The sequence below is a fragment of the Tamandua tetradactyla genome, chromosome 2, assembly GCF_023851605.1.
Source record: "Tamandua tetradactyla isolate mTamTet1 chromosome 2, mTamTet1.pri, whole genome shotgun sequence".
Taxonomy (NCBI): domain Eukaryota; kingdom Metazoa; phylum Chordata; class Mammalia; order Pilosa; family Myrmecophagidae; genus Tamandua; species Tamandua tetradactyla.
The window spans coordinates 53,824,817-53,846,041 of record NC_135328.1 but is presented as its reverse complement, the minus strand read 5'-3'; the positions used below and the strand labels follow the sequence as shown (position 1 = coordinate 53,846,041).

Genomic DNA, 21,225 nt, shown 5'->3' with positions numbered 1-21,225 from the left:
AGTCTTGTTTGCACCTAATAATAATAATAATACCTTTTGTACTGAGACAAAATTTGGAAATTTGAGTCCCCAGAGCATTCAGTTCAGGAACACATCATATATAATATCCCAAACATCTGGAGAAGTTGGTTTGTTCTCTTCTCTTAAGGAGGGAGGAACCTGGCCCCAGAGCACAGCTCTCTGTTGGTCATGTGGATCCATCTGCATGAGAAAAAAAGCAGTTCTGCCTGGTGGATATGAGCTTGACAGTACAGAGCCAGACAGGCCTGGGGCCAGCCGCGAGCTGCTGACATTGGGCAAGCTGCTTCACATCTCTGAGCCTGTTTCCTCACCCATCAAATGAGGACAGTGACAGAAATTCCTCTTAACGAGGTGTGAGGCTTTCATGTGTTGATGTAGAGAGCATCTGTAGAGCACCTGAAAAGCTGAAAGCGTTTATGTGCAAGCTGTTATTTTAAGAAAACTTTCAGTGAAGCAGAAGACACACATCCAGAATGTACACAAATCCTAAGTGTACTGTTTGATGAATTTTCACAAAGTGGCAAACCCATTAGCCAGCACCATGCAGATTAAGAAACAGAACACTTATTTGCCTCAGATCCCCCTTGTGCACTGACAAGGCACGACCCACCCCTCTACCCTGGGTTACCCTCTACCCTGATTTCCAACACCAGAGACTAGTCGTGTTGTTTAAATAAATGGAAGCTGAAGGCATTGTTCTTTTGAGTAGGGCTTCTTTTGCTCAACATTATGCTTGTGAGATTCACCCATATTGTGGTGTATAGTAAGTTTGTTCATTCTTGTTGCTGTATAATATTCCACTACATAAACATATTGCAAGTTACTTATCCTTTCTTCTTTTGATGAAGATCTAGACTTTTGTTTAGCGCTTTATTTAAAAAAAAATTAGGCATGTTTGGCTTGTATTTTGGGATAACAGTATCAACATTTGCTGTTATCCCCTTCAGCAGACTTGGTCCTTGGGTTCCCTTTGGGTAGGATTCACAGTTGTCTAGAAACTTGTGCATGTGCACATATATGAACTTTTCTGGGGCTAGGATGCATAGTCCTCATTAGGCTTTTAAGGGGTTCTGTGACCTAAAAAAATAAGAACCCATCTTAGAATAGCCAGATGAAACTAAATTTCTTAAGCTTGCTTGATATACGTGGGAGATTATTTGGGAGAAGAGAATTTTCTCACTGCATACTACTATAGCCCATATTCGGTGCATCAAGGTGGCTAGGCTGCGTCTGGCCTCACTGCATGTGAACTATGTCTCTGGACAAGAAACCACTTTGGACTGAACAGGGGGAAAATGAGTTAACAAGGTGCTCTGCCTAAAAGGGCTGCGAAGGCTCATGAGTGATCTGAGTCGGACACGGAGAAAGCTTGACATCTGTTGTAACTGCTGTTACAATTATTCCCTATCTTCTTTCAGACTTGGGAGTAACTACTCAAGGAGAGACCCTGTTCCCAATGGAAAAGCCCTGGACTCAGAAGCTCTAAGGTCCAGAAATAGTTCAACAACTAACCACTTATGTGACCCTGGGCCTTAGCTTTTGTCTTTGTGAAATGAGAGGGAAGAAAACCCGGTCTCTAGTGAGGCCTGCAGCTATTCAGTTTGAGCATGGTGAGGTGGATTTCGCCAAATCTTGTCCCAGGCTAGTGTATCACCCACGTCTCCCGGTGTTCCGCACACCTCATGGCTGAGGTCTCCTGTAAAAAGGTTTCACTGAACCGTGCTCTTCAATACGCTTGTGAGCAGGATCTGTATCCTTTGACAAGTCTGCTGGCTTAATAAGTATCATTATCAGAAGGCGCTACTTACTTTCCCAACTTCCAATTTCCAACCTGTCAGCTGGCGTTAAATGGAGACAAAGCTGAGGAAGAGTCGGCACCCCCTACCTGACAGTCTCTCTGGTGGGGGGCTGAGATGGGTCCCCGTGGCTGACTGATGGCAGTTCCAGCCCCTCACAGGCTGGTACACTCCACTTCTCCTTGGACCCAGCATGTCAAAACAAGTACGTGAAGGACGCTATGGGGGCTGAGGGCAGTGACAAAAAATGGGTTCTAAGGCAAAGAGGAGGAAAAAATGCACTTGTGGAGGTATTAAATCCCTTCAGGCCAGCAAGAAATTAAAAACATTACCTCCTCTCCCTATTTAAATGACGCTGTGATGGCCTAAAAGTTAGCAAAGATTCTCAGGGGCTTCCTTCTCCTCTGCCCGTCAGAGGTGACCTGTACAGTGACACAGCCCATTGTCAGTGATGCTGACAAGTGCCGAAGCTGCTGGCAAATAAGTACCAAGGGTGCGGGAAAGGCCTGAGATTAGAGCAAGGAAACTGTTTTGAGAAATGACTGATAATGACACAGGATAGGAGATAACCGCAGGCAGCTGGGCAGCAAACCTGGGGCTCCTGCAGCAATCCTGCCATTGTTCTGTTCTATAAAATGCAACATAGAACGTTGAGCTCCTTCAGGAAAAGAGGAATTTCACCACTCCTCACAACAGGGAAGAATTAGAGACCAAAACAATCTGCCAAAGATTCTAATGTTGTAAACACTTATTTATTTAAAAAATACTACAGAGGAGAGATTTGGATTCAAAAATCACAGAGTCATATACAGAAACAAAACGTAGTGGACCAAAAAAAAGACCCCATAGGCATTCCAGAAAGGAGGACATCGGGAAACTATGTACACATCATTTATAAAAGAGCAAGACTATAAAAGAGTGTAATATACCAAGATATAAATGCAAAATATAGTGGCACATCACGTTTATTTAAAAAAAAAAAAAGGAGAGAGACCAGTACCTCATAGAAACAGTCATTCCGAGGGGGTCTGGGTGGGGATTTGTTTTGCTTCAGCTCTGCAAGGCCGCTGGTGGTGTTTCAGCACCTCCCTCAGTCTGTGTAACACAGCAGCCTGGGGAGGGGCGTAGAGGTGATGTGCTATGAAATTAGCATAGAACAATCCAGAGGAAACCATCTCTACCAGAAAAATAAAATATGAGTTTAAGTGATTAGCATAAAAATAAAGTCTATGCTAGGTCACAGGTGTGAGAAGGCATGGGAACGGGAATTGTGGTTTTCTCCTGGTATCTCTAGGGGTGTTTTGGGGTCTACCGTGAGGCCCAAGCCCTGTGCCTGCTTACTCTTCATCTCACTGCTCTGGGTCAAGGTCAAGGAAACCTGGGTGCCCCAGTCCAGGAGTCACAACTGCTATACCTGAGCTCTGTTTCTAGGCAGCCCCAAGGAAGAAAAGCATGACACAAAAGATAAACACCTGCTCTTTGAAATACTTTTTGGGGTTTCATTTGTTTGTGGTTTTCTTAGCAATCCCTGACAAACCCACAGACACATTAGGATAAGTGTTGCTCATGGTAATTAAATAAAAGACATTTGCCAAATTCAAAAGAGCAGCCAACACTAGTTAGAACTTTTGGGGGTCGACAGTTCTTTTCCTCCTCTGTCTGTATGCCAGTACCCAATGGTGGCTCCTTTCTGTATCAGAGGCTGTGCTAGGGGCAGAGCTTTGAAATTTTTCAAGAATTTCAGAAAACTGAAGACAGTCATGTCACAAAGGGCCTTGCAAAAATCTACTTTGTCTTAGAGCAGTTTAGTGAGGGCAGGAAGTACCCAGAAATCAAAACTTTTGCAGGGCACCTGGAAATATGAAAGGATGGAAACCATGGGTCCTGGAACTGGCCTTTTACCCACTAGCTACCGGCATCCTGCCATCCTGACCCCTATTCTGGTATGGAGTTCAGCTGTGACTGCAAGACTGCTACCCTTAAGACTCAAGCTTTATATCCAGGACAAGCACTGCATGTCACAAGAGAACAATAAACTGGGTTCCAAGGACACAGAAAGAGGATGACAAGAAAATGACCCCATACTATGGTCCGCTTCAGCATCCCCCACCAGTCCCATCACCTAAAGGATGGCTCTCTTTATCATCCTGCTTTATCCCCCAAATCAAGAGCGGTCTTTCACAAGAGAAAATGTCAAGTGCGCGTAGTCCCTGGGCAACAGTGGAGGGGCAGACCACCTGGCAGCACTGGCTGTGCACACCCTTCTCGGGGATGTAGTTTTTGAAATGTGTCTTTACCTTATGAGGCTTAAGAAAATTTGAGTGCAAAGTCTCCCTTGGTGGGGTAAGCAGAGGTGACTAGTCACAAAGCCTTGGTGAAAAGGCTTAATTAAGTTCAGGGCGCTCACTGTTGGGGAAGATAGAAAGAGAAGACATAGCCAGAGGAGGTCCTCCAGAAAGAAAAATGAAAACAAAAATCCTTATCTGCCATTCCAACTTGCCCTGGAAAGCTCGGTTTTAAAGCAGAAAGAGCCTGGTGAGCACTGGCATACTGATTTCAGTCCACAGAGAAGGAACTCCACAGATAAAACTTGGGAACACAGATGGCTCAGGGAGCCTGGTTAAGGAGGGGAAAGTGCATGTGGACAGTTTGTGCACAACATAGGTAGTAGGGCTGTACTCCACACTGGCCCCTCAGCTCCACCTTGTGCAGAGCCCGTGGGCCCTAAGTCCCGGTTCACTGGTCCTTTGTCAGTCACCGTCACAGGTAACCCCTCACACATTGCAGGCAGCTCCAGCTGGCTTGACACCTGGGTTTTGCTACCTCTGCACGATGTCATTGATTTCTTTCACTGAACTGAGGAGTTTGCTAAAGTCCTGAGTGGCAGCTGGGCCACTCCCTGCTGTCGCTGGGCAGATTTGAAGCTCCCGGAGATTATTCTCCAGTTTGTTGATGGCCTCCCGGAAGGCGAATTTGTTCCTCATTTGCTGGATGGAATCCACATAGCTCACGCAGAATGTATAGAGGTTTTTGCCGGCTTCCAGCACTGCACTGTGGCTAGCCATCTGTTCAGAGTTCTTGGAGATGGCGAGGCACAGGGCCTCAGTACTGTCCAGGACCACACCTTTGGTGATGGTGCCACTGGCGATCCGCTCTGGAGGCTGGCGGGTTTTCCTAAGAGATACGCGGGTAGATATGAGAGGGATGAAGGCAGTGGAAGACTGCTGCTGGTCCCCTCCCAGGGTCGAGGATGCTGATGGCAATGCTGAAGACACTGGGGCTGGGCTAGTTGGGGTCACTGACTGTTTGGTGGATGACTGTGGCTTTGGTATGGAAGGGAGCACAGGCTTTTTGATGCCCTCTCCTAGATGATTTGGTTTGGCAATGTCACTGTTCACAGCATCAACGGATTTTGTTTTAGTGCTGGCTCCTACCTCCCCGGTTGTTTCATGGTTTGGGCTTTGAGAAGGCTTTCCAGCTTTCCCAACAGAGACTGGAGGTGGAGGTGGGGCAGGTTTGAGTTTGGACAATTTCCCCTTGTCTCTCCCTGGTGACTCAGAGGAGTGTTTGTGCCTCCTCATTCTGGACTCCTCAGCAGGGAACTTGCTGGCACCTCCAGATGCACCTGACCCCATTCTACTGGTGGGGGGCATTGGCTCAGCTGTGACAGGGGTCCCTAAAGCACTGGATTTCCCAGCCTCTTCCTTGTGGGAAAGGCCAAAGGAAGGAGCCATCATCACTTGCCTACGGACGAGTTTTGGAGTCAGACTGGGAGGGCTGGAACCCGGGCTGGACTCTGCAGTATCTTTGAACACCTCATCAGCTGCTTCCTCGTTCTTTTTCACTAGCCTGGGTGGGGGAGTCACCGTACCCCTGGTGACCTGGTCAGACCTGTTCTCGCTTGCCCGTTTCCGAGGCAAAGCTGGCTTCTCACTTTTGTGCCCTCCAAATGTGGAAGAGTCAAACTGTCTTCCTGTAGACTGCAAATCCCGGGGCAGTGTGACTGACCTCCACTCTGTGTCCTTGGCTCCATGGGGCACACAGGAGGCAGAGCAAGATCTCAGGAAGCGCTTGCTGGAGCTGCTGCCACCCTCCTCTTCGCTGGCTGCTAAGCGGCTGGTGGTCAGTGTACTGGACTTTTTCCGCAGGTGGGGAGATCGAAAGCCTGAGCTCCCGGACTCCCGGAAGGCTCCATTGGAGACACCAGCCCCACTGCTGGGCTTTGGGGACTTGGTTGGCTCGCCTGTGTCCAAGGGTGGTAGAGTCAATGCCCCATTGCTGATTTCTCTACCCTCTTCTTCACTGGTCCCCTTGCGCTCTGGTTGGCCATCCATTTCACGGAAGGAGCTGCTGCGTTTGGGAGGGGTTGGGGCTGTTTTCTTCTTCTTCTTGATTAAGGCGCTGAACAAATTGGTTTTTTTGTCTTTAGGGAGAAGGCGCTCATCTTCATTTAGGCTGGCATCCTGGGGACCTCTCTCTTTTCGAGGGAGCAATGGAGACACAGTGGACTCGTGGTCCAGAGGATCTGAAACACATTGGGAAAAGTTTAATAACTTTAGACCAAAGGTTCGTGAGTGGCTAACCTTAGGCTGGCCACACTACTCTCTACAGGGAACTGACTGATAGCTTGTGCTCTGCACTATGAAAGGCCTGGATCTGATTGCCAGCTCTGGCACTCACTATTCAGGAGAGCTGGGCAAATTACTTCTCTGGGCAAATTACTTCTCTTCGTTCATCTTCTGTTTTTTCATCTGCAAAATGGAGACAATAAAATCTATCCACAGGGTTGTTGTGAGAATGTAAATGAGATCATGAATGTGGAACATTTATCATAGCTCTTGGCACATAATTTCTTACTAAATTTTGGTGGTGGTATTATCTGGAAAGGCATAAGTCTCACTCACCGAAGACAGAGAAACAAAACACTGGAATGGGCCTTGGTCTCTTTATCCCCTCATCCATTTACTTGAAACAGCAGAACCCCTCACCATCATCCCCCAGCACCCCCATTCTCTGATGAATAACAAGCAATGACAAGGCCAAGGAAAGGATCAAAACCTGTGGCCCTGAGACTACCCAGCCAGTTAGGATTCCTAAGAAGTATAACCTTGGAGGGAAGGGGCCACGTACCATAGAGTTTCAGGGGCAGTGGACTATTGTGTTTGAGAAACAAGAAAGGGTAACCTTTCAAAAATTTTAAGTGGGCATTCTTTAAATACGAATACTAGTTCACCAGAAATCTTTCTGGTGTTGCCAGGGTCCACATTAGTGAATAACAGAATTCTCTCTCAGAGGTCAGCTGCCAGAAGAAAGGTTCTTTGCCAGAACCCTGTAATTCACAACAGAAGTATGAATGTGCGTTTATTATAGCACAAGGCAGCATGTAGGACCGCTGAATCGGGGGAGCCAAAGACCTCCCTAAACTTTTAATCCAGTGAAAGAATGCAAAGAAAGTGAAGTTCCAACGAATCACACACAGCTCTATTTTGGTGCTGAACAGCTAACTGAAACTCTTAACTCACCATGAGATCACCTATCAGAATACCCCACAGATGCATACTGACAGGTATAAATGAATATGATTGCTTATCACTTGGCTTTTAATAAGTACAACATTCCATAGCTGCCTCTCCTCCTCCCTACTGTTCAACCACCTGAAGTCATGTCAACTAACAGAAGGATGAAGGACAGAAGATTCTGCAGTCTAGCCACCACGGCCTCCAAAGTAGGGTGAACAAGAAGACCCACTGAGGGTGTGGAAAGAAAGTAGTATACTTTGGATTTATTTCTTATGTAAATCTTTAAAATGTATACTTTCATATTGTTTTATACATAATACATTCATTAATTTGTATGTATATCGTTTATAAATAAATATATATATTTATATAGGGCTGTATAACTTTTTTTTTAATGAATATGGGTACATGATAAAAAAAAATTGGGGAATCACAGGTCTATAGATTCTGCTGTGGCTAAACATCTCATAATTCTCCATTAAGATTTGCCTTTATCCTGTTCCCTTCTACTTACACAGTCTGTGGTCTATTAGAGGTGAGTCCATCATCAGCAAAACCACGGGAGCTTTTACAAACTCAGGTGCTTGGCTTCACTCTCAGGTATTTTCACTGAGTTGGTACGCAGTAGAACCCAGACCTCTGCTTTTAGGAACCAACTGCTAGGTCAAAGCAGCTTAACTCAAAACAGAACCTGGCACATGGGAAGCACTAGATAAATTTCTGCCAGTATCATCATCAGTATCTTGAGACCCAACCTGAACCAACCTCATCTCCCTCACTTGCGGAGGTTACTGTGTAAGAAAGACAGACTTCCTAGAAACCAGGAAAGGACACCAGCTCTGTACCACAGGTTTCTGCTGGTTCTGCTTCGTTTCAGGGAGCTTTAAAATGTTTTTTATTGTTAAATATAACATGTATACAAAGAAAAGAAATAAAAAGCAATGATTTTCAAAGTGCACGTTGACAAGCAGATGCAGGACAGATTTCAGAGTTTATTATGGGTTACCATTCAGATTTTTCCTTTTAGCTGCTCCCAAACACTGGAGGCTAGAAGAAATATATATTTTTTCTTTTTTGACATATATATAAAAATTTCAAAGCTCATCACAACAATTGGTTGTAGAATGGATTTCAGAGCTTGGTATAGGTTACAATTCCACCATTTTAGGCTTTTATTTCTAGCTGCTCTAAGATACTGAAGACTAAAAGACATATCAACATAATGTTTCAGTCATACTCATTTGTTAAACCCTACCCGCTCTGTGTAACTCCACCATCACCTTTGATCTTTCTCCTACTCTTAAAGGTTATTTGGGCTATGGCCATTCTAACTTTTTCATGTTGGAAGGGGCTGTTGATAACATGGGATGGGGGATGGAACCAGAGTTCTGAAGAGGCTGGCCATTCTGCATTTCAGAACTTATCTGGTTCAGGGACCCCTCTGGAGGATGTAGGCTTCTGAAATGTTACCCTAGTGCATGGAACCTTTGTACAATCTTATACAACATCATTAGTGTTCTTTAAAGGATTGGCTGGGGTTTTGCAAGTTATGGTAGACAGCAATGTCTAACTGAAGCTTGCATAAGAGTGACCTAGAGAGTAACCTCTCGACTTTATTTGAACTCTCTCAGCCACTTATTTGTTACAATACTTTTCCCCTTTTTGGTCAGGATGGCATTGTTAATTCCACAGTGCCTGGGCCAGACTCATCTCTGGGAGTCATCTCAGGAGCTTTTTAATATAGTACTTCACAATAAACTGCCCTTTGTTTGCTTCAAAATTTATAATTATTCAATCTACCCTGAAAGAAAAAGGATTTTCAATAGGTACGTTGAATAGGTGAAAAGGTGGACTGGATTCTCCTAAGTTTCATAAGAACCTCAGACTATTTGACCAATTAACTGCCAAGTCAATGGTTCCAAAATCATTCCCAGAGGGAGAGGGCAGGCTTGGGGAGATGAGAACTTCCTACTTCCAAAACCTAGACCACTACTATGGGATTTGTCCGCCCTTCATTGCGGGTTCCACTGATCATCTTTGAGTGTGCTGACTCCTTGAGTGTCCAGTGGGAGGAGCGAGAAGAGATGATGGGTGAGGGGGTGGGCAGGTATGGGAGTACATACCATTTTCTCCCTGGCCCTTGGAGTGAGCCGTCTCGGGCATATCAGTAGAGTCTTTGTGTTCTGCAGCTCTCCTGGAGGTTCTTGTCTTGGTGGGCAGCTCTGGAGCCTGCAGCAAAGTACTTGCAACACCCCGCATGCCTTTTTTCCCCAACTCCTTTTCCACTTCTAAGGAACACACACACATAAAAAACAGAGGTCATCAGTAATGGTGTCATTTTGTTGTTGGCTTTCCTCTTCTGACACAGCTTCAGAAAAGAGATAGGCATATTGAAGTAATGCCACTTATCTTTCTGAAGAATTCTGTATGGCTACAAAAGACAGAGAGAGCTCAATATGCAACACCTCTGCCCAGCTTTTTGGTCTCAGATAAGTTGTTAGCCTGTGTGCTTCCACTAGAAAGTGACCTAAAGACCAGGGCCACAGTCTAATATGGCTGTTCCTTCTATCCCAACCTTTCATCTTACTGCAGAGCACCCTAGGGACGGGAACTTTACCATCTGATATGCTGGATTCCTGAAACATTGTTTCAAAGGCTTGGTGGATTTCAGCAAAAGAGGGCCGGTCAGAGGGATTCCACTGCCAACCTAGATAGATAAGACCAAAGTCAGATCATTCTTGAGGCCTTGTTAAGAAGCTTGAGGCTAGCAATTCTCTGAAAATTGAAGAAGCATTTCAATTTTTTTTTGCTGCAACCATCTTTTGTTGCAACAGGTTAAACTGATGAATGCCATTGTGTCCAATTACAGACATTGGGAATACGGAAAAACTTGATATTGGCAAGAATTTGGAGCGTAAAACCCCAGAGACGTCTGACAGCAAGAATTACATTTACAAACATATTTTTCCCAACCCTACTATGGAAGGTGCAAAGAATTACTAAGCCAAATAACTCACATTCTATCCCACCCTATATCATAGTTTTTAAGTCTGAAATCCTCATCGGTAAAGAAATGCTAATTAAAATGAGATTAAAATGGGAATTAAAGCATTGATAATGTCCAGTCTGGATGAGGATGTAGAGGAAGAGTCCTTCTCACACACCTCTGGGGATAGTATAAATTGGTACAATCTTATTTGAAAGACCATTCAGGAAAATTTATCAATTGTATAGCCTATGAACCGAGAGCTCCAACTTTTAGAAATACCAGTACCATATGTGTACAGAGATATATGTACAAGGATGTATGTTCCTACATTGTTTATGATGGCAAATACCGTACCGATGTGTCCAACAACCAAGTGCTTATCAGAAGAGGACTAGATAAATTAGTACATCACTTAATGGAATGTTAGGCAACTCTATAATAATTAGAGAGATTGAGAGATCTCACTATATGGACATGGAAAGATATGCCTGCTCTACTAAGTGGGGAAAAAGGTTGAGGGAATAATATAAAACTATATAAATATAATAACACAAAAATGTTTAAATAAATTATATAAAACCAACTAGATAAGCATCACCTGGAGTGTTTACCTACATTTATAACAGAATGTCTGGAGGTAGGGCCCAGGAATCTGTCTTTATTAATAAGATTCCCAGGTTTAGTATCAATGAGTTCCATTTTTGCTTTAAAAAAAAAAAGAAAACTAATGTATATAATAATTAAAGGTGTACAGAAGCACTGAAAACAGTCTGGAAAAATAGGCACCAAACTGTTACATCAGTTGCCTCTGAGGAATGGAAACAAGGGGAGTAAATAGAATATTTTAATTTTTTACTTTACTGCACTGCTGGAATTTCACAGTGCCCACAAAACTTTTTAAACTGACTGGGAAGTCTCACATGCTCGCATAAGTTCATAGACTTTCTCTGGACAGCCTTCCGGGCGCTCCATGCGATAGTCTTTCTCCAGCAGCTCATAGACCTGGGACAGGTCAATTCCCGGGTAAGGTGACATGCCATAGGTAGCAATTTCCCAAAGTAATACTCCAAATGCTAAAAGAAAAAAAGAAAGAGAAAGGTAGTTTAAGATGTGTAAGACTTAAAATTGGTTAACTTTGCAGTAGACATCAAGCGTCATACCCTCAGAAGCAATCTAGGCATTGACAGATTTTAACAGGCTTCTTAGTTAAAACTGAGAACAGAACAAGACAGAATTAGATTTTCAGTTTACTTAGTACCACAGACAAAAACATACTGGTGGACATAAGTTAACTGAACTGATCACCCTTATGTGGTCTTAGGGCATGTGACCATGGACATGTCATAGGAGGAACATAAAGCTGGAGTTAGGAGGCCAAGTTCTAATCACAGCTCTGTGACCAGTTAGCTAAGTGGCTAAGTATCAGGGTCCTCATCTATAAAATAAAAGGTTTATGCCAGACTATCTCTAAGGTGCCTTCCAACTCTAAAATTTTCATAAGAATATTAGAGAGACAACAACAAAAGCAGCAAGATGGCCTTGTGACAGCCAGAGGAACCAGCAGGAGGGATGGAAGCTGCCCCCCACCCTACACACACACCATCTGAAGTGCCTGGGCAAGGGTGCAGTCTGCCTGGCTACAGCTGCCTCAGCAGCCTCAGGCCCGGGTACACGTTTCCCCTTAAGTGAGCCGTGTGCTTTTCTTTATTGCACAGCCCTGTTGGCAACCTGGACCCACAGATGACTCGTGCTGCTGCTTACCTAGGGTGAACAAGCACCCTGTGCAGTTCAGTCTCCTGCCAGTGGTACCACACACTGAAGACAGGGTTCTGAAATCTCAGCTATCAAGACCTCCAGCATAAATCTTGATCTTGCCACAATAATGTTGGAGAGGCTGAATAAAACGTTTGTATGTGAAGTGAATATTTCTTCCGACCAAGAAACCAGGATTTAGTGAGAAAGATGATGAATGGATTCTTGCTGACTTCATGGATGCGCAGAGGAAAAAGAGGAAGATGATGACAGCAGCAGTGAAGAGTCGCCTACAGAGCACCTTTCAGCCTTTTCTTATTTCCTATGTCTCGAGTGCTTGGCTGATACAAGTGATTCATCCTTCCCCCAGTTTGAGTCCTGTTCACTGGAGGAGAGCTGGTTTATCATACCTTACTGTGTCTGACTGCCAGTGGATTAACCACTATCAAGGTGGAAACCAGTCTTATGGAAAGCCTTCCCATCGATCATCCTGGCATGTCTGTGTACTATGAATGTCTCCTATCCTCGTCTCAGTGAGGCCAGCTGTGGGACTGATGAATTTCATAACACAACTAGTCTCTTGGCCAGGAAAAGCTACTTATAAGACTCACTGGCACAGAAGTGGAAGCTCAAATGAAACAGGGCAGCATTCATTGCTATGTTATAGCTCTTACTGCTCATACAACTTTTCTATAACAATAAAAGAACATAGTGAATGACAGTCTCTGAACAGAAATAGCCACTGTCACCAAAACCTTACTAGGATTGCCACGCTCAGCAAGCCAGGCATGATGGCTCGTTGTTCATCAGATCTGCCTGTATCAGTACAGTCATTAAGTATTTCAAGTTTCTTGGTTGGTTTCTCTTGGTTTGTCTATGTATGTGTGTATACAAGGAAGATGCTGACCCAGATTTATATATGCTATAAACCACATAATGCCTTGCTTTAAACATTGGCTTTTTTGGTAAATTTTTTTATGTTTTTGAAAACATATCAATGTACTTACAGTATTTGGTATCCGGTATATCTTTAAATCTATTAAGTGTACAATGAATTAGCAGCTAAAAAAGACATTTCTTCCAAAGTATGAGAATAGGCATCTTTCAATTTCACTTTATTTTATATTACTTACTTAATCTTTTGGAGTAAGCAAAAATTTATTCTAGGGTAAGCCATATATTTTATTGACCAGTACTTAAAAATATTTTCTGCATTTTTACACATTAACATGAGCATTAACAAGTGATAGTGTCACGGATGTAATGGAATTATGGCTTTACTTCCTTGTGAAAGAAGATATAGTTCTGCATGTTTGTTTCTTTTTTCCAGATTAGCCATGCAGTTCACTTTGAAATTCAGATACATTAAACTTCAGCAAACAGTGCTTTCAGTAATTTTGATGCAGCTATGTGATGTGGTACAGCAGCACTTGTCTCATGAGCAGAGAGATTATGTCAGAACTGTGAAATTATATTTGGAAAAAATGTGATTCCGTAACCCATTAATCCAGTCTTTAAATTGTTTCAATTCTTTCCTCCTGGCAACAGCCCATCACCACTTCACATCATCTGTGAATTTAGAAGGCATTTGTCCAGACATTTGAGTGATTTCACACTTATTTCTGCCCAACAAAAAGCAGCAGGGTTGTCTTCCTTGAGTTTTCATTCTTTGTTTTACTCAGGTTTCAGGCAAAATCTTTAACCACCTCGGCCTCTGTTTCCTCCACCAGTAGGGGAGTAATAACACTTCCGTTCCTCAGAGTTGTTTACTGATGGGAAGTGGGGTGTGGGCTGTTGAACCTTGGGTGAAATTGTAAGGGTCTCTCTACCGAATCTAATGATGGAGGCGGGGTGAGGAAACTGATGATTTTCCTTTCACAACCGTTGTTCAACGTTCAGGCCTTGGTCAAGGTCCCTTTCCCACATGGGTCAGTTAAACTCAACACAGAGAAAGTCTATTTCCTTACCTCCAGCCAATCACTTAATTTTTTAGCAGGTGTAATGGGTTTTGTTGAGCCATCCACACTCTCACTGATTTCTCCTTAAAATTAAGTAGACCACATTTACAAGCTAAAGTACATTCTATGGACAGTACACTTGTAACATCTTCATAATTAAGCAGCTTATTTTTCCACCTTCTCTGCCACTCTAATTAAATAGAATATGCTTATAAAACGTCTTCAAGAAAAAAAGCAGACTACAATTATATGAAGTATTATATTTTTCAATGACTCCGTAGTAGTTTGATGGAGAGAATTATGGAAGATTTTTTTGTTTTGTTTTGAGTGAAGAACTGTGCTCTTTTCTGATTAGATTGGAATTGGAAGAGGTCAAACAGCTTTTGGATGGTGTTAGGTTGTTCTTCCACTGGCTAAGATAATGTGCCAGGAATGTCTCTGTAGAACTAAGGTCTAGATCCCCCCTTTCTTGTTTCCCTTCCTTTTGTCTACCCCTTTATTTATACATTTTCTAATTAGGGTAATTAGAAAGTCTATAAAGTTTTGTCAAATTGAGCAAGAAGTTATTTTGTTACTATTCATATTCACCAGAGTTGGGAGACAGGATAATTTTCATGAAGTGTGCATGTTTTATACCATGTCATCAAGGGTCATACTTTGGTAACTTGAAAATAGACCAGCTAAATATTTTCTGGGTATAAGCGTCTGAATCTGTGAAGGTCTCTTTTCATACATTATATGCATGTTGTTAGTATCTCAAGAGCTATGGAGTTCTGTTTGGCTATATGAACAGGTTTGTACATGAAAATGCAAGGGTCTTATTTTAACTACTTTTTTTTTAAGATACCTTAAATCCATTTATATCTCTATCAGTTACTGGCTTTTTATTTGTCTCATCTAGGCCTCTTTTTATGTACTTTGTATCTGGAAAAATACTGAACTCAGTCATTGGGATTTTTTCCCAGGGTAAGTTACCACACTGTGATATCATGCTGTGCCTACTGTCTCATTATCTAAAGTTTCTGTTTAAAATTGGCATATGTAAGAAATAAAGGAAATGGTTTACATAATTCAGTTGAAGTTCCTGGTCATGAGATGTTTTTTTAGGCGCCTATCTGTGTACAACACGAGGTCAATAAGACAGATTTATGTTGCTCTGTGTAAGTATTCTTTGCAACATGGCCAAAATGCATCTTATGAGTTGATTATTTTTGCTGATGTAAATATTAGTGGTTTACAATGGACTCTAAAGTATATTCCTTAAAATTTAAGTGAGAAATAACACCCGTTTGAATTTAGTAGCTATGATTATTACTAAACTGGTAACACAGAATGTTAACTTGGAAAAAGTCTGGAAAATATGCAGTGCTTCATGAAGGAGTTTCTTAGTTTTTGCAATACACCACGTTTCTCTTAAAAACACTGAGAAGAAGAAGTGTATTGTAGCTGAAGGGATACAGACTGTGCAACAGGACTGGATACAAAAACTCAGAAATGGACAGCACAATACTACCTAACTGTAATGTAATTATGTTAAAACACTGAATGAAGCTGCATGTGAGAATGATAGAGGGAGGAGGGCTGGGGACATAAATGAAATCAGAAAGAAAGATAGATGTTAAAGATAGAGACGGTATAATCTAGGAGTGCCTAGAGTGTATAATAATAGAGAAATGTACAATGTACAAATTTTAAAAATGTTTTTGCATGAGGAAGAATAAAGGAATGTCATTATTGCAGGGTGCTGAAAATAGATGATAATTAATACTTTAAAATGTCACCTTATGTGTGAGACTAAAGCAAAAAATGTTTGTTACAAAATTTATATTTTGACTAGAGCATTTCCTAATATAACTGATGTAGATAGTTTGATTCAATGTCATAAGTACTTGGAATCTCAGGTAGGACATGAGATTTTGTTGGTTTGTCCAGAGTGATGCCCTGATGAATCCCAGAGTGATTTTATCCGTGACTGGAAAAGTATGTGCAAGCCCCCTTCGGGGAATGGTGAGAGTGGGGAGAAATTCAATTTCCCCAAGTTGAATTCTTGATATTCTCACAAGCAGTGTGGACAACCAAAGCTATAAGCTGAGTCCCCAGTCTTGGGGTTTGTTCATATGAAACTTAACCCCAAAAAGGATAGGTCAAGTCTACTTAAAATTTAGGCCTAAGAGTCACTCCCAAGAGAGCCTCTTTCGTTGCTCAGATGTGGCCTCTCTCTCCAGCCAACATGACGAGCAGTCTCACCACCCTCCCCCTCTCTGCGTGGGACATGACTCCCAGGGGTGTGGACCATCCTGGCAACGTGGGACAGAAATCCTGGAATGAGCTGAGACTCAGCATCAAGGGACTGAGAAAAACCCTAGAATGAGCTGAGAATTAACATCAAGGGATTGAGAGAACCTTCTCGACCAAAAGGGGCAAGAGTGAAATGAGATTAAGTGTCAATGGCTGAGAGATTCCAAATAGAGTCGAGATGTTATCCTGGAGGTTATTCTTATGCATTAAGTAGATATCACCTTGTTGTTCAAGATGAAGCGGAGAGGCTGGAGGGAACTGCCTGAAAATGTAGAGCTGTGTTCCAGTAGCCATGTTTCTTGATGATGATTGAACAACGATATAGCTTTCACAATGAGACTCTGTGAATGTGAAAACCTTGTGTCTGATGCTCCTTTTAGCTACTATATCAACAGAAGAGTAGAACATATGGAATAAAAATAAATAATCGGGGGAACAAATGTTAAAATAAATTTAGTTTGAAATGCTAGTGGTAAATGAAAGTGAGGGGTAAGGGGTATGGTATGTGTAATCTTTTTTTTCTCTATTATCATTTTATTTCTTTTTCTGTTGTCTTTTTATTTCTTTTTCTAAATTGATACAAATGTTCTAAGAAATGATGAATATGCAACTATGTGATGATATTAAGAATTACTGATTGTATATGTAGAATGGAATGATATCTTAATGTTTTGTTTGTTAATTTTTTTTAATTAATAAAAAAAGTTTAAAAAAACACATTTAAAAAACTCTTATGGTATCTTTGAAAGCCTTCAATCAGAATAAGGAGTTTATATATTTTTCTCTTATGGATACTTACGTATCTACTAAGCAGGGAGTAGTAAATGAAACGTCAGAGTAACCAGAACAAAATGTCAGTTGAAAGTTATCATATGATGCCCCAGTATATCCCAGAATAATTTGGGCAGTAAATAAATATTTGCAAAGTCCCCTTGGGGAACTGGAGAGAAAGGAGGAAATATTCAACTTTCCAATCTGAGGAATTCCTGATATTCTCGCAAGCAGTGAGGACAAGCAAATCAATAGGCTGAGCCCTTGATCTTGGGGTTTGCCCCTTTGAAACTTATTCCTGCAAAGGACTGGCTAAGCCTACTTATAATTATGCCTAAGAGTCACCCCAGAGAATCTCTTCTGTCGCTTGAATGTGGCCTCTCTCTCTCTCTCTCTAAGTCAGCTCAGCAAGTGAACTCACTGTCCTTCCCTTACGTCGGACATGACTCCCAGGGGTGTAAATCTCCCTGGCAATGTGGGACAGAACTCCTGGGATAAGCTAAAATCCAGTATTATGGGATTGAAAAAGCCTTCTTGACCAAAAGGGGGAAGAGAGAAATGAGACAAAATAAAGTTTCAGTAGCTGAGAGATTTTAAAAAGTCAAGAAGTTGTCCTGGAGGTTATTCTTATGCATTATATAGATATTCCTTTTTAGTTTATGGTATATTGGAGTGGCTGGAAGGAAGTACCTGAAACTGTTGGGCTACGTTTCCAGTAACCTTGATTCTTGAAGATGACTGCGTAATGATATACAATTATAATGTGACTGTGTTGATTGTGAAAACCTTGTGTCTGATGTTTCCTTTATCCAGGGCAGGGTGTGGACAGATGAGTAAAAAAATGGATAACAAGAAATAAATAAGGGGATATAAGGGGTAAAGTAAATAGGGTAGATTGAAATCCTAGTGGTCAATGAGAGAGGGAGGGGTAAGGAGTATGGGGTGTATGAGTTTTTCTTTTTATTTCTTTTTCTGGAGTGATGCAAATGTTCTAAAAATGATCATGGTGATGTATATACAACTATGTGATGATATTGTGAGCCACTAATTGTATACCATGTATGGACTGTATGTGTGTGAAAATTCATCAATAAAAATATAAAAAAAAGTTTTCATATGAAAGAAAAGGTTTCTAACTAACTCCAATACCCATTCATCTTTGAATCATTTGAAGAACTTCACAGATAATACTTAATATAATAAAAATATATTTATAAACACCTAGGACTAGTAAGCACATTAATTAATAAGAAATACTAGAAGTTTTCCCATTAAAGTCCTGAACTCGACAAGGACGTCCTTCATCTCCCTTTCTACTGAATACAGTACACAGCCATTAATAACCAATACAATTAGGTAAGAGAAAGAAAATGGAAGCCTAAAAATTGGAAAAAAGAAGCACAACTATCTCTATCTGCAGGTGATATAATTATGTACCTGGAAAATACCAATGAATCAATGGGAAAATTTCTATAAACAATAAGGAAATTTACTAAAGTAGCAAGTTATAAAATTAACATGTGAAAAAGGAATAGCCTTCACTATCTAGAACTGTGGTACTAGATTAGAGTCAGAGACACTAGTATATGAACTCATGTTTAGCTTAGTATCTTCACAGTTAGATGCAGAAACAATTATATATATACAACTATTACTTAGTTCTGTACACTTAGTGAGCCTAGAAGCAATGGCATCCCAGTAGCAATGAGCATATCCAGTGTCCAGATCTTGGTTTCTAAATACTATTCTCAAATAAAAGAATCCAGGACTCCTTGGGGAAATGGCTGATTGTAGGGTTAGGGTACAGAAAATACAATAAGCCTGGATATACTAGAAAGTAAGGAAGTGCTCAAAAAACAAAAGAATAGGGACATATCAAAGGGACATAGAAACCAACCTGAAAGACCTTCCAGTGGCCAAAGTTAGAGCAATCTGAACATTAAAATAAATAGTGCAGTACTGGATTATAAGCCAACCTGTAAAATAAATATATACGAGTCCATGCTAACATAAATGAATGGTTGAATGAATGAATGAACAAATAAATAAATAAATGGGGGAGAAGGGATAAATCTTCCTTACTGAAAAATGCCAAATAATATATACAGATACTTCCCCAGGAGGTAGAGCTTTATCCTCCCTACCACACTGAGAATGGGCTAGATTTTGTGGTTTGTTTCCAAAGAGAGGAGTAAAAGGGAAAAAAGGTAACTTTACAGTGGTGAAACCTAGCAGAAGCATCCTTACCCAAGTGATGAAGGTTCCAATCACTGCTAAGGTCATGGGGCCAGCCCGTACCCCTGATATAATATAGATAAGAGGAGCATTTCGCCTCTTTGGTATTCTTTCCAAAACCTATAACTAGTCTAATCATGAGAAAAACACCCGTCAAACCCATATTCTACACTATACCTGGCCAGTCCTCCTTAAAACTGTCAAAGTCATGAAAAATAAGGAAAGACTGGAAAACTGCCATAGACCAGACTAAATGCAATCTGGTAGCCTGGGTTGGATTCTAGACATTAATAGAAAAATTGGTGGTAGTTCAGTGGTTAGAATGCCTGCCTTTCATGTGGGAGAGCGGGTTTGATTCCTGGACCACGAACCACCCCCTCGCCCCCAAAAAACCTGGTGAAATCCAAATAAAGTCTGGAATTTAGTTAATAGTAATGTATCAATGCTAGCTTCTTAGCTGTGACAAATGTACCTTGATAATGTAACATGTTAATGGGGAAAACTGGATGTAGAGTCTTTGGAAACTCTGTAGTACTTTGAAATTTTTCTATAAATCTAAAATGATTCCAAAATAAAAAGTTTATTAAAAAGTTAATATCCTTTATATATGAAAGAAACCAGAAGATATACGGAAAAGAAGACTTCATTTACTGTAATATACAAATGCAGAAACAAATAAAATACCTAAGTGTAAATTTAATAAGAAATGCATAAAACCTATATGAAAGAAACTATAAAACAATCCTGAGAAACACAAAATAGATCTAAAATAGAAAGACTTGCATGTTCTTGGATAAGAAAACAACTTCATAAGGAAGTCAGCTTTCCACTGGTTAATTTATAAATTTAATATTATCCCACTAAAACAACAAAATAAACTGTGGTTAATCTGTACAACAGAGTTCCACAAAGCTAGAAAAAGGAAAAGAAATATTTGTAAATACTGTTCTGAAGTGTGCTCTACAATGTAAGAGAGAAAAAAAGCACAGTGGAGAAAAGTATGTCTGGTCTGCTTCATTTCTTCTAAAAAAAGAGGGTATATGAATATGTACACTTATCTGGAAAAAAATGTGAAATGATAAGGCTCTAAACAAACAAACAAGTAAATATTACCTACAGGGGTAACAGAAAATAAAATGAAGGAGGCAGGGATTGTTATATGTAATTATAAAACAAAATTAAATTTGAAAAAAAAAAGCAATCCCTGATAATTAAAATTTAAATAAAACATAAACCTACATACGTATACAGCTAATAGCACCTACCAGAAAGGGCTGAGTTAAGTGATTTTACCAGTAATCTGACTGTACCTAGTAAACTATATCGTAAGAACTGCAAAAAAACAAAACTAAACTAACCTGTGTGTTGTAATCACACTGTTGGTAATAGCACCAGTGTTCCCAGTCTGCTTGTGTATATATTGTCGGGTAGAGCAAACGAGTAATTTTATCTTTCCTAGTGACTCTGAAAATCATTTTTTTTTTTTTTTGGCATGGGAGAAAGGAGGTAAAGATAGAAGAAATGAAGTAAAAAATTTTTTTAGTCCTAAATTTAAATTGAGAGTATAAATATGACATCATGATATTAAATGCATTAAAATATCAATGATACATTATATCCTTAAAATATTTTTTTTTAATAAAAAACAAATCCTAGCTCTGTCCTCTGAAAAGGTCTAGAACAATGTAGCAATGAGTACCCCAGCATTCAGATTATGGTCTTCAAATCACATTTAAAAGCAACCAGGACTCCTTGGAGAAATGTCTAATTCCAGGTCTAGAGCAGGAAATGCACAAGATGAACCTGGACCATCTCATCACTCCAGATGGCACAGAAGCTATCAAAGACTATTAAGTCTTGTCAAAAGGACTAGGGGTTAACTGGAA

General features: G+C 40.8%; 1 protein-coding gene and 1 pseudogene across 2 annotated transcripts in view; one reads left to right on the top strand and one right to left on the bottom strand.

Moving 5' to 3' along the window:
- Positions 1–2,556: 2,556 nt before the first annotated feature.
- The window catches only part of ABL1 (ABL proto-oncogene 1, non-receptor tyrosine kinase), a 233,068-nt gene continuing 214,399 nt past the window's right edge, over positions 2,557–21,225 (bottom strand). For both annotated transcript variants that reach the window (XM_077147167.1, XM_077147174.1), the window contains exons 8-11: positions 11,246–11,398; positions 9,954–10,043; positions 9,460–9,624; positions 2,557–6,342 (exon numbers count right to left, since the gene is read on the bottom strand). In XM_077147167.1, the coding sequence (XP_077003282.1) occupies positions 4,637–6,342; positions 9,460–9,624; positions 9,954–10,043; positions 11,246–11,398 (2,114 nt within the window). In that variant the 3' untranslated portion in view covers positions 2,557–4,636. The remainder of the gene's footprint in view (positions 6,343–9,459; positions 9,625–9,953; positions 10,044–11,245; positions 11,399–21,225) is intronic.
- LOC143672581 (tumor protein p53-inducible nuclear protein 1 pseudogene) lies at positions 12,208–12,681 on the top strand (annotated as a pseudogene).